Source organism: Hylobates moloch, unplaced genomic scaffold (assembly GCF_009828535.3).
Source record: "Hylobates moloch isolate HMO894 unplaced genomic scaffold, HMol_V3 SCAFFOLD_14, whole genome shotgun sequence".
Classification (NCBI taxonomy): domain Eukaryota; kingdom Metazoa; phylum Chordata; class Mammalia; order Primates; family Hylobatidae; genus Hylobates; species Hylobates moloch.
The window spans coordinates 24,071,831-24,085,766 of NW_026652289.1; the positions used below are offsets into that span (position 1 = coordinate 24,071,831).

A 13,936-nucleotide genomic window follows, 5' to 3' on the forward strand; every position below is an offset into this window, starting at 1 on the left:
ACCCCCAAATAAGCCAGAAAGATAAAATAATAAAGATCAGATGGCAGGCTGATAAAATAGGAAAAGGAAAAACAAATATAAAATCAAGAAAAACCAAAAGCTGTTTCTTTGAGAGATCAATATAACTAATAAAACTCTATCCAGTCTGATCAGAAAGGAGACAGACAGAGAAAAATTCATTATTAATAAAAAATCTTAGTAATCTAGGAAAAAGTCACTTTCTCAACTTGACTTAAAAAATCCCTGAAAAGCCTATCTCTAAAAACATTTGATATTAAAAGAATGAATGCCCTGTCTCCCAAAGTTTATGGACAAGGCCAAGTGTGTTCAATTGTATCACTTCTATTCACCAGGAGAGTCTGTCTACCCAGTATAATAAACGAAAGTGGAAAAACATACAGATTGGAAAGGAATAAGTAAAAGTGTCTTTATTCATAGTGATATCATTATTTTTATTGTTATTATTATTCTTCTTATTTGAGACAAAGTCTTGCTCTATCGCCCAGGCTGGAGTGCATTGGTATAATCTTGGCTCACTGCAACCTCCGCCTCGCGTGTTCAAGCAATTCTCATGCCTCAGCCTCCCGAGTATCTGGGATTACAGTTGCCCACCACCAAGCTCAGCTAATTTTTGTATTTTTAATAGAGACAGGAGTACACCATGTTGACCAGGCTGGTTTTGAACTCCTGACCTCAGGTGATCCACCTGCCTTGGCCTCCCAAAGTGCTGGGATTACAGGCGTGAGCCACTGCGCCTGACCCACAGTGATATTATTATTTATGTAGAGAATTCTATGGAACTATAAGCTAATTATGAACTACTATAATAAATGAATTTAGTACATTTCAGAATATATTATCTATCTTTATGATGTTACAATTAACCATTAAAACAAAATGCGGTTTACAATAGCATCAAAATATATGGAATAATTAGAGATAAATATGACAAAGGATGAGTTAGGACTGTATAAAAAACACAAGAACACTGCTGCACACACGCGGCGGGCGGTGGCGGGATTCTGCCGCGTGCGCTTTCCCGTCCCGCCTCGCCTAGCCTAGTCCTGCGCTCGCCACGCCTCGGGCTGTCCATTGGGCCACGCAGACCGCGCTGCGCTCGCTCCGTCGCGGCTCCGCGTGCCCCACCTCCTCGCTAGTTTTTTCTAGAGCCCAGACTCCGCCCGTTTCCCGCTTCCAGGGCCCGGTTCGTTCCCGCCCCCACCCGTCCCTCTCCTCTGCACGCCTACTGCTTCTGCGTTGAAGGCGGAGGCTCCATGTTGTCCCCTCAGCGAGTGGCAGCAGCTGCCTCAAGAGGAGCAGGTGATGCCATGGAGAGCAGCAAGCCTGGTCCAGTGCAGGTTGTTTTGGTTCAGAAAGATCAACATTCCTTTGAGTTAGATGAGAAAGCCTTGGCCAGCATCCTCTTGCAGGACCACATCCGAGATCTTGATGTGGTGGTGGTTTCAGTGGCTGGTGCCTTCCGAAAGGGCAAGTCCTTCATTCTGGATTTTATGCTACGATACTTACATTCTCAGAAGGAAAGTGGCCATTCAAATTGGTTGGGTGACCCAGAAACCACTGGGATTCAGATCTGGAGTGAAGTTTTCACTGTGGAGAAGCCAAGTGGGAAGAAGTTTGCAGTTGTTTTGATGGATACCCAGGGGGCATTTGATAGCCAGTCAACTGTGAAAGACTGTGCTACCATCTTTGCTCTAAGCACTATGACTAGTTCTGTTCAGATTTATAATTTATCCCAGAACATTCAAGAAGATGATCTTCAACAGCTGCAGCTCTTCACAGAATATGGTCGTCTGGCAATGGATGAACTTTTCCAAAAGCCTTTCCAGACACTGATGTTTTTGGTTAGAGATTGGAGTTTCCCTTATGAATATAGCTATGGACTCCAAGGAGGAATAGCATTTTTTTGGATAAGCGTTTACAGGTGAAGGAACATCAACATGAAGAAATTCAGAATGTTCGAAATCACATTCACTCATGTTTCTCCGTTGTCACCTGCTTTCTCTTACCACATCCAGGACTCCAGGTGGCCACAAGCCCTGACTTTGATGGGAAATTAAAAGATATTGCTGGTGAATTCAAAGAGCAGTTACAGGCACTGATACTGTATGTATTAAACCCATCTAAGTTAATGGAAAAGGAGATCAATGGCTCAAAGGTCGCCTGTCGAGGACTACTGGAGTATTTTAAGGCATATATTAAAATTTATCAAGGAAAAGATCTGCCTCACCCCAAGTCCATGCTTCAGGCCACTGCTGAAGCCAACAATTTAGCAGGTGTAGCCTCTGCCAAGGACATTTATTATAACAACATGAAGGAAGTTTGTGGGGGAGAGAAACCTTATTTCTCTCCAGACATTCTAGAGGAGAAGCACTGTGAATTCAAACGACTTGCTCTGGACCATTTTAAGAAGACCAACAAGATGGGTGGGAAGGACTTCAGCATTCATTACCAGCCAGGAGCTGGAAGAGGAAATCAAGGAATTAAATTATATGAGAACTTCTGCAAGCACAATGGTAGCAAGAACGTCTTCAGCACCTTCCGAACCCCTGCAGTGCTGTTCACGGGCATTGTACCCTTGTACATGGCCTCAGGCCTCACTGGCTTCATAAGTCTTGAGGTTGTAGCCCAGTTGTTCAACTGTATGGTTGGACTACTGTTAATGGCGCTCCTCACCTGGGGCTACATCAGGTATTCTGGTCAGTATCGTGAGCTGGGTGGAGCTATTATTTTGGTGCTGCATATGTGTTGGAGCAGGCTTCTTCTTATATCGGTAATTCCACTCAGGCCACTGTGAGGGATGCAGTTGTTGGAAGACCACCCATAGATAAAAAAGCTCAATAGCATCTTAATATGAAGATCAAACAAGAACACAAGGAGCCCCTACTGATTTCTGGGTTTCTGCCATGGCCACAGGTTCATATCCAGAGGAATGGCAGATGTGAGATGATCCAGGAAGAGCTAAAACATGGCCCTGTAATAAATGAGCAGACCTCTCCTGTGGTTTCAAATTATTAAACACACTTCCATTTCTCTTGGAAGCATTTCTTTTCCTTGCTGTTATAGATGCAAGCCTGTGTCTATTTTCATATTACTCTGCTTTGTGCACTTTATGGAGGAGGAAGCTAGAGGAAAAATGGAAATGCAGGTTTTAAGTTCTTTATGTGCCACTTAGTGCCTTTTAAGATTGATTCCATGGTTTTGCAGACACGATGGGGGGGGTGGATGGAGGATAACCTCGTGAAAGTTGCCATTTTGGGGTGAAACTTGTCATTTCTTCTATACTTTACTCTTTTGAGAAGGATTCCTTTTTTTTTTTTTTTTTGAGTTGGAGTCTCACTTTGTCGCCAGGCTTGAGTGCAGTGGTGCGATCTTGGCTCACTGCAACCTCTGCCTGCTGGGTTCAAGCAATTCTCCTGCCTCAGCCTCCCGAGTAGCTGGGACTACCGGTGTATGCCACCATGCCCAGCTATTGTTTTTGTATTTTTAGTAGAGATGGAGTTTCACCATGTTGGCCAGGATGGTCTCAGTCTCTTGACCTTGTTATCCGCCCGCCTTGACCTCCCAAAATGCTGGGATTACAGGCGTGAGCCACCGTGCCCAGCCAAGAAGGATTCCTTTTTTAAAATTTACAAAACTTGGAGAAACTTCAGAACTAAAGACTAACTGAAAATGATGTCATTACACTTGAAAAAAATTTAAAATAGGAAATCCTGTTGCCATATAGTGTGGAAAAATCATGTCATATTTAAATATACCATACTCTGAAATGTGAGGTTTTTACCCAGTAGGCTGACAGTTTTGTTGCAACTTGCTCTATTTTTTTTTTTTTTTTTTTTGGTCCCTATAGCTTCTTTCTAGAAAAAGAGGCAAACGTGCCTTGAAAAGCCAGAGTGGCTAATAATAAAAGGAATGAGCTAGATACTTTAAGAAAAAAGCTAAGTTTAAATGAACCATGTGACCTCTGATAAGTCACTTGAACTTGTGCCTTGGTCAGGTTCACTGTAGGTTTACATATGTATGTGTGTTTTACACAACTCTTATAATTGTCATTTTAGGGGTTTTGTTTTTGAGAGTTCTGCATAAGAACAGAACTTTATTAAGGATTAGAGGGACCATACCACCAAATATTACTGCATTTAACTGATGTCTAATTTCATGTGGCTTAGCAGCAATTAATAACCTGATTTAAGGTCTTTATTCAGAATGTTAATTTGCATTCTCTGCCCTGTCTAATGTTCTTAATAATGAAGCTAAAATTAACCCATTTTACTTAGTGAATTATCTATTTAATTTTACTTTGGCTAGTCTGCTAGCTTTAAGATAGCTTTGGCTTAGCAAGGAGCAAAGCCCTACCCAAATATAAACAATATCTAGAAGTATCTAAGAGTTCTTTTTTTCTATTTACCTTGATTAGGAGATAAAAAAGTTTTATCTGTTAGTTGCTTTTCCTTTTGGAATTATTGTGGATTTTAAAACTTAAAACTTGCCTGCAAGTATTTATATAAACATTCAGGTATATAAGCCTTAATTTCTGAGATAATTTAACTTTTGTTATGGGAGGGAGGTAAGAGTGTAAATTTTATATACGTGAAGGTAAGATCTGAGTGTAAACTTTATATACATGAAGTATGAATGGAAGGTAGAAAAAAAGAAAGTCCCTTTTCGCATGTAATCTCTATCAAAGAATTTTCTTTTGACACTTTACTGCTTAAGTATTTTTATAAGTCCTAAATTCCCAGTATGTTATGTTTCATATTTATATGCCATCTTGCAAATAGTTCTTGCTATTTTATTCACTTGCTGTTACACTTTAGAAAAATTCCAGCTTGTTTACTTGCATTTATCAGTGATGCCAAGCTTTGACTGTTAACTTGAAAGCTTGCTTCTGAAATGTTGGTGCATTTTCAGGTGACCTCTTATCTCTCTGAAAGTTCATACCTATTAGCAGGCTCTATAAATATTGACATACTTAGCTTTTCATACATTCTATAAGTAAATTTATAGATTTCAGAATAACTGTCAAAAATGGTAAGAAGGGGTGATGTGTCGAAAACTCATACTAAAGTATTAGGTCACTTTAAAAAAAGTGATAATGTATGATTTAATGAAATCTTAAGATTCAGTTACTATTTAAATTCACCATTTCTGTTTTGGTCTTATAAAGAGACCTTGGTTTAATTATCCAGAGGAAGTCCCCCTCACCCTTTTTTTTTTTTTTTTTTTCTTAGTTCTGCTTCTGGAAACTGTTTTATAAAGTTTTCTCAGTGAGGGTTCTTAAGAGTTTTCTTTGGCCTCTTTTCTCTCAACAGTAAATTGATGATTTTATATCAACTTTTTCAATAAAAGATACATTATCATTACTGGCTATAAATCATCCTGGGGAGATTTATAACCAGGTTGAAAATAATGTCTTTTACTTCTCTCACCTTTTACTTGTGGTTCAGACACTCAGACTGCGCGTGTTTGTGTCGTGTCTGTTGCTCTGCCGCTTTCCATGCAGGCATTTTTAATTTTGCACAATCCTAACAATATATGGAACTCATTCCTATGAATATATAAAAGGAGGCTTCCAAAATTTTCTATTAAAATATTTCAGGATAAATTAAGTGTTGATAATTTGAAAAAATAATTTCAATGAGCTGCTTATAGTAAAAATGGTAGAATCAGAGTTTTCATTCTTTCACTGAGAAATCTTTCTGTAAGATTGGCTCATAGATAAAATGAGACAAACTATTATGTATGATAAAACACCTTCAGAGTCATGCCTTGTTTATTTATTTTATTTTATTTTATTTTATTTTATTTTATTTTATTTTATTTTATTTTTTGAGACAGAGGTCTCGCTCTGTCGCCCAGGTTGAAGTGCAGTGGTGCAATCTCGTTCACTGCAACCTCCACCTCCCAGGTTCAAGCGATTCTCCTGTCTCAGCTTCCTGAGTAGCTGGGACTACAGGTGTACACCACCATGCCTGGCTAATTCTTGTTTTTTTACTAGAGGTGGGGTTTTGCCATGTTGGCCAGGCTGGTCTCAAACTCCTGACCTCAGGTGATCTACTCCTCCCAGCCTCCCAAAGTGCTGGGATTTCAGGCCTGAGCCACCCCGCCCAGCTGAGTCATGCCTTATTTTCATAGTATACCAAGAAATGTTCTATGGAAGTTTACGTTTTAACACCTCTTTTATACTTGGTAAAATTGCCTGTGTTTCGCTTTAATCTTTTTTTTTTTTTGAGATGGACTCTTGTACTGTTGCCCAGGATCAAGTGCAGTGGCGCAATCTTGGCTCACAACAACCTCCACCTCCTGGGTTCAAGTGATTCTTCTGCCTCAGCCTCCCAAATAGCAGGGATTACATGCATGTGCCACCACACCCGGCTTATTTTTGTATTTTTAGTAGAGACAGGGCTTCGCCATGTTGACCAGGCTGGTCTCAACTCCTCGGGGAATCCGCCTGCCTTGGCCTTTCAGAGTGCTGGGATTACAGGCGTGAGCCACTGGAACCTGGCCTTGTTTTGCTTTATTTTTTCTCTTACATGAAGTAAAGCACTTTGGTCAAACAGACACAAAAATACTGCCTTGTACTGGTGGTTGGTTTCATTAGTGGATCACACACAGTGTTCTACTTGGCGTGTAAAATGGTGCCTTGGATAGGGTGAGTTTGGATAAGTATGTATGTGTGAGTTATAGCAAAATTAAGTAGGTTGAATCAAGTCCATGCAAAAGCAATAAAACAGGTAGTTTTAATTTTCTGCTAGGTTCTTTTAAAAAATGATGTAACAGGCCGGGCGTGGTGGCTCACGCTTGTAATCCCAGCACTTTGGGAGGCCGAGGCGGGCGGATCATGAGGTCAGGAGATCGAGGCAGTGAGCTGAGATCGCGCCACTGCACTCCAGCCTGGGTGACAGAGCGAGACTCTGTCTCAAAAAAAAAAAAAAAAAAAGATGTAACATATGGAAGTCTTCATAGAACTTTTTTCTTTCCTGGAACTATTGAAATGTAATTTAGGATGATTTGATGTTCCATCTCAAGTTGTCAGCATGGCTGTGTCATTATGGCTTACACATGTTTTATCTAACAAAATTCTAGTCAAAGGATAAGGGCATAATGAAGACAAGCTTCAGTTATGAAAGTACAAACTATTTGTGTGATTAATTTTTAAAAATGACATTAAGAAGCGCATTGTAAAAGAATATTTGCAGTCAAATGATTTTTCTTGTTTTAAGTCCTGTTGTAGCTATGTTTTGGGTAGTGGTTCTCATCTACCTTGGAGTGCATAAGACTTACCTAGCAGGCTTGTTTAAAAAGTTCAGATTCCCAGCTTTGTACCCAGGGATTGCCTCAGGTAGTATTGGCTGTGGTCCTGGAGTCATCACTTTTATAAATAGTGGTTCAGAGACCACAGAGAGAGACTGCTTCATCGAATGGGAAGTACCAAGGAGAAAGTACAATTCTGTATTGTCTGGAGGCAAGTGGACACTTTGTACCTGAGGTTTAGAATAGGTGGTCTCTTGCCAGTACAATCCCCAGGCGCTTTCTGTGTTCAGAAGTAGTAAGAATGCCTTTAATTCAGAGGATTATCTAAGCTCCTTAAAGCTGTTTTTCTCCATTGTCATAGTGCCTTCTCTGAAAAACGAATGTACAAGTATCCTATTTTCTAACATGTAATTAGGATTTTTTAAAAGCAATTTTTGATAGTTTTTCTTTTAAAAAGTAAAATTCAGCACTGTGACTTGAACCCCCAAATCTTTCACATACAGGTGAAACATTAAGCCACAAATAAAAATAATGAACAAGAAGGAAGACAAGATCCTAATTTCTGTCATTAGTGACCTAAGTACCCCATATCAGAAACTTCGCAAAACAGATCTAGGGACAGAAGGGTTTTGAAAGACATTTTTCTTTGGGGAGGAATTTCGTGTGCCAGAACTACAGTTTAAATGTAGTGTTTTTACGAGCAAGGGAAGGTAGCATTGATTCCCAAAGCTTTCTAATTAGATACATGCTGTCATGGACGTAAGCCTTAAAGGAGTTAATGCTAATCTTGTATATATACAAATTTTCCTCAGGTTTCTTTTTTACTTTAAAAAATGATTTGTTAAAAGTACTTTCTGCTAGACCCTTGCCTTCGAGTGGCTTTGAAATTTAATATAGTTTTTAAAAAGTGCAATGGGATGAGATTATGCTGTTAGTATATTAAAGGCATGTTTCTGTTTTACTCCAATTTGTAAGATCATTTAATGGAATAAAGATCACAACACCAAAAAAAAAGAACACTGCTGAGAGAAATTAAAGAGATCTGAATATACAGAGATTTTCTGTGTTTCTGGAACAGAAGGATCAATAATGTGAAGAAGACAATTCTTCTCAAATGGTATTTCATGTTCTCACTCATAGGCGGGAATTGAACAATGAGAACACATGGACACAGGAAGGGGAACATCACACTCCGGGGACTGTTGTGGGGTAGGGAGAGGAGGGAGGGGGGAGGGACAGCATTAGGAGATATACCTAATGCTAAATGACGAGTTAATGGGTGCAGCACACCAACATGGCACATGGATACATATGTAACAAACCTGCACATTGTGCACATGTACCCTAAAACTTAAAGTATAGTAATAATAATAATAAAAAAAAGACAATTCTTCTCAAAGTGATATATAGCTTCAACACAATTCTAATCAAAGTTATGGTAGTGGGTGTGTATGTGTGTGTTAGTGCATATGTGTGTGTAAAAATTGAAAGCTTGATTCTAAAATTAATATGGAAATGAACAGAACCTAGAGTATTTTATTCTATATTAAAACTACATTGAAAAGATGAACAAAGTTGGAGGACTTATAATACATTATTCCAACTTATCATAACGGCTTTTGTTGGTGTAAAGGGACAAATAAATAGATCAATGGAACAGAATAGATTCCCTAAAACACATATATTAAAATATATTTTAAATAATGAAAAGGCAATTCTGTTGCTAAAGTATGGTCTTTTTAGCCAATGATGAAAAATTGGACATTCACATGCCAAAAAAATACAACAAACCAAACAAAACGTTTCGCCAATTTGTCACAATATCGTAAGAAATTAATAAAAAATTCTCATAAACCTAAACTTAAAAACTACAAAACTTCTAGAAATAAGAATTGGGGAAAATCTTAGTATTCACATATTTGTTTTACACAATACATTCGTAGATTTGAAACAATAAGCACGATTCATATGAAAAAAGAAAAATTAAACCTCATCAACATCTTTCACCCACTGAAAGGCAGTGGTTAAAAAATAGAAAGACAAGCCACAGATTGGATAAAAATATTTCTAAATCACATATTTGATAAGTGGATTACATTCAAAATACATAAAGAATTCAGTAAACTCAATAATAAGAAAACAGCCCAGTTAAAACTAGGTTAAATATTTGAAAAGACATTTTACCAAAAATGATCAATGCTGAGTTGTATATGAGAAGATGTTTAACATCCTGAGGCATTAGGGAAATGCAAATTAAATCCACAACATGAAACCACTAAACATGTATTAGGATGTCTAAACATAAAGTCCTGAGTATGTGAACTTTGGTGAGGATGTGGAGCAAGTGAAATACCCGTACACTGCTTTGGGGAAGGTAAAATAGTACAATCACTTTGGAAAACTTTTAGGAAGTGTTTTTTAAAAGTGATAAACACATACTTGGCATGTGATCCAGCCATTACCTCTCACAGGTATTTAACCAAGAGATATAAAAACATGCCCATACCAAGATTAATATATAAATGTGTATATATTTTTAAGCCAAAAATCTGAAACTTCCCAAAAGCCATTTTGGTGAATGGGTAAGAAAATTGTGAAATATTCTTAAAATTGAATATTAACAGCAATAAAAAGGGATGACATATTATGGCATGGGATAACATAAATGAATCTCAAAATAATTTTTGAGTGAAAAAAGGGTAAGAATCCACTTAAAAGAGAATATATATTACATAGTTATATAACATTTTTAGAAAGTATTATGGATAATAGATATATTCACTATAGTCACTATCTTTTTTAGCATTTCATAAAGTTGACTATGTTTTCATTTCCATTTCTGACTTCTTTTGAAAGCGTTATATTCTTTTTTTTTTCAACTTTAGATACAGGGGTACGTGTGCAGGTTTGTTACATGGGCATATTACACCCGAGCAGTTTGCATGCACCCAAAAGGTCGTTCTTCAGCCCTGGCCTCCCTTTCTCCCTCCTTGCTCTAGTATTCTGCAGTGTCTGTGCTTCCCATGTGGAGGTTCATGTGTGTTCAAGGATTAGCCCTTACTTGTAAGTGAAAATATGTGGTATTGGTTTTCAGTTCTTGCACTAGATCACTTATGATTATGGTCTCCAGCTTCATCCATGTTGCTGTAAAGGACATGACTTCATTCTTTTTATGGCTGCATAGTATTCCATGGTGCATATGTAACACATTTTATTTATCCAATCCAATATTGATGGGAATCTAGGTTGATTCCATGTGTGTACTATTGTGAATAGCGCAGTGATGAACACACACGTCTCTATGCCTTTTTGGTATAATGATCGATATTCCTTTGGGTATATACCCAGTAAAGAGATTGCTGGGTTGAATAGTATATCTGTTTTAAGTTTCTTAAGAAGTCTCCAAACTGCTTTCCACAGTGGCTGAACTGACTTAGATTTCCAACAATAGTTATATACATTCCCTTTTTTCTGCAGCCTTCAACATCTGTTGCTTTTATGACTTTTTAATAATAGCCTTCTGAGTGGTGTGAGACGGTATCTCATTGTGGTTTTGATTTGCATTTATCTGATGATTAGTGATGATAAGCATAACCAAAACAACGTGGTACTGGTACAGAAAAAAAACAGACACATAGTTCAATGGAACAGAATAGAAAAATCATACACTTAGAATCATTTCAGCTTCAACAAGGCCCCAAAAAACAAGCACTGGGGAAAGAACTCCCTATTCAATAAATAGTGCTGGGATAACTGGCTGGTCATACACAGAAGATTGAAACTGGACCCCTACCCTTCATCACATACAAAAATAAACTCAAGATGGTTAAAGATTTAAATAAAAGACCCCGAACTATAAAAATCCTAAAAGAAAACCTAAGAAATACCCTTCTAGACATCCAATTTCGCAAAAATTTTTGGCTGAGTCCCCAGAAACAACTGCAGCAAAATAAAAATGGACAAGTTGGACCCAAATAAACTTAAAAGCTCTTGCACAGCAAAAGAAGCGATCAATAGAATAAACAGACAACTTACAGAATGGGAGGAAATATTCACAAAGTATGCCTCCAACAAATATCTAATATCTAGAGTCTCTAAGGAACTTAAACAGATCATCAAGCAAAAAACAAACAATCTCATTTAAAAAAAATGGGCAGAGGACATGAACAAATGCTTCTCAAAAGAAGATATATTCACTATCCGTGGTGATTATTTTTCAGACACACAAACACATGTCTATATATACATACATTAATAAATATATGTTGAAATTTTAAATCTACGCAGTTTACTGTACATGACAAACTGTTAAAATACATGCAAGATATCTGGAAGTGCATTACTAGATTGGTAGTTTAAGGAGGAAATGTCCTAAGATAATAGTAAAACAACTTGGATTATATAATCTAAAGGGATAGAGAAAAAAACTAAGTAGTAATAATCATGAAATAAAATATCTTTGTGATTGAGATAATCACATTTGCACAAAATAATTAAAAATTGAAGAAATCTTTCCAGAAGTTATAGACCGCCTCCTATATGCAAATCTCTAAAGTATACCTTAAGGTTATAAAATATCACCTTTTTCCTTGAAGGATTAATGGTGTTATCTGTGAGATAATGTCACACATAAATGGATAATTTCAAGTCAGTGTGAAAGGTACATTGTTAAAGAGGCTGTTGGAATGGGGTTGGTTTCTGGATCAGCTGGAAAAGTTCTATCAATATCTTCAAAGATACGTGGATGACTTTTGGCCGAGGTAAGGACATTGGAATTTATGATGGACCAGAAAGTTTCCTGGCAACCTCCAAAGTCATTTTCTGCACTGATAGTTTGGACTTATCCTAAACAATTTGTGAAGCTTGGCTAAATGACTTAAAGACCTCTAACTGAGAGTCTCTTTGAGGTGCCTCATTCAGATCTTCGTGGTTCAAGGTGAACATACACATCATCTTGTTTGCAAATAGGGCCCTTGGAAATCTTGTGCAGGGGATTGTCTCTCAAAGGCCTGATACTTTGCATTCTTTTTCTCTGGCTGCACCATATCCTTTTTTTAAGAATAGGGCATTTACATGACTGTACAGTCAGCCCTCTGTATCCCCAGGTTCTGCATCTGAGGATTCAACGAAGCAGGGATTAAAAATATTTTTAAAAATCATTTAAAATACCAATATAGCAATAAAAATAATACATTTTTTAAAAAATACAGTGTAACACTATTTGCACAGCATTCACATTGTATTAAGTATTATAACTAACCTAGAGCTGATGTAAATAAAACATATGGGAAGAATGTGTGTAGGCTACATGCAAATACTATGCCTTTTTACATAAAGGGATTTGAGCATTCGTGGATTTGGTATCCCATGGATGTTGGTCCTAGAACCAACTTCCCATAGATACCAAGGAACAACTGTACTTTGTGAAGTCTGCTGAGTCCTTTCAAATACTTAAGCTTTCAAAAAGTTTACACAGTGGACCTAGTACTATGAGATCTCATGGGGAGAAATCTTGCAATAAGGCAAATCATATTTAGAATTGCTTTCCAGTTCTAGAAATGATGCTTGGACTAAGTTTTATAAGACAAATAGCAATCCGTCTGGCTAAAAAGGGAGGGAGGGAAGGAGGGAGGGGGAGAGAGAGAGGGAGAGAGAGAGAATCATATTTTAGACAGAGAATCATATTTTAGACAGAGATTGTGCAATCTCATCCTAGAGAAATTAAGAATATCTGCATAAAAAGAAAAACAAACTATGCTTAAGAAGATGATGTAGCACATGGAACTAGTTTTACTTATAAATGAGTGTTTATTTCATTTTTATGTAATGTGAGTTTAATTCTCTCTGCTTAATTACTTTCACCATTAGAAACAGACATTCTCTGAATACCTATGCTTAATTATTAAAAGCCACAGGATATGACACAAGCAAAAAAAAAAAGGCAAGAAGAGATAGTGGTGATACTGGTCATTTGTGAATTTCAATGTGAATAAAATACTGATATGGTTTCATAGGTTATCCTTTAGTGCAGCACATTTTGAGGAACAGGACCCATGAATGTCTCTCCAAAGTTATTTAGATATTAATTTTCCTGAATGCCATTCATCTCCACAATGTCAGATGGTATCTTGATGGTGACTTTTATTTTACTGATTGATTCTATGAAATGATAAAAATTGCATTATTGCAGTATCTTGTGATCCCTATAGATTTCTATAAGTTGTGGTTTCACAAATAATAGGATTCACTTCTGTACTCATCAAATAAATTTTAGAGAACAGCATACAAAGGTCAATCCCTAATGAACAAGCAGAAGACTGTTAACAGTTGAAACAGATAAATTCAGAATGGGAATCCAATTCAAACAATGAGAAAATTCTGCCATATCTTTAATCAGGGATTAAAAGTACAATGTTGAAAAATGAATACATGCTTTTCTACAGCTTTTCACATATGATATTATGACACTAAGTGTACTTAGAAAATCTGAGTAAAAGAGAAATAGAGACTTAAGGAAAATAAATGAACTGTATTAAATACTCAAATCAAGTACTTATATGGAAGAGAAAAGCAAAGAAAGATGTGCCTAGATCTGTGCAGGTTATCTATCTCTATCTATCTATCTATCTATCTATCTATCTATCTATCTATCTATCTATCTATC

At 37.1% G+C, this 13,936-nt stretch overlaps 2 protein-coding genes across 6 annotated transcripts in view; one reads left to right on the plus strand and one right to left on the minus strand.

Annotated features, from left to right (window-relative positions):
* NCAM2 (neural cell adhesion molecule 2) overlaps nt 1-13,936 on the minus strand; it is a 574,592-nt gene that overhangs the window by 235,485 nt on the left and 325,171 nt on the right. The gene's annotated exons all lie outside the window — the stretch shown is intronic.
* Nucleotides 1,205-2,919, plus strand: LOC116482013 (atlastin-3-like). The gene is given in 3 exon segments (XM_032753483.2): nt 1,205-1,919; nt 1,922-2,744; nt 2,747-2,919. Coding segments are annotated over 3 exon segments (1,584 nt in total). The 5' UTR covers nt 1,205-1,274; the 3' UTR covers nt 2,863-2,919.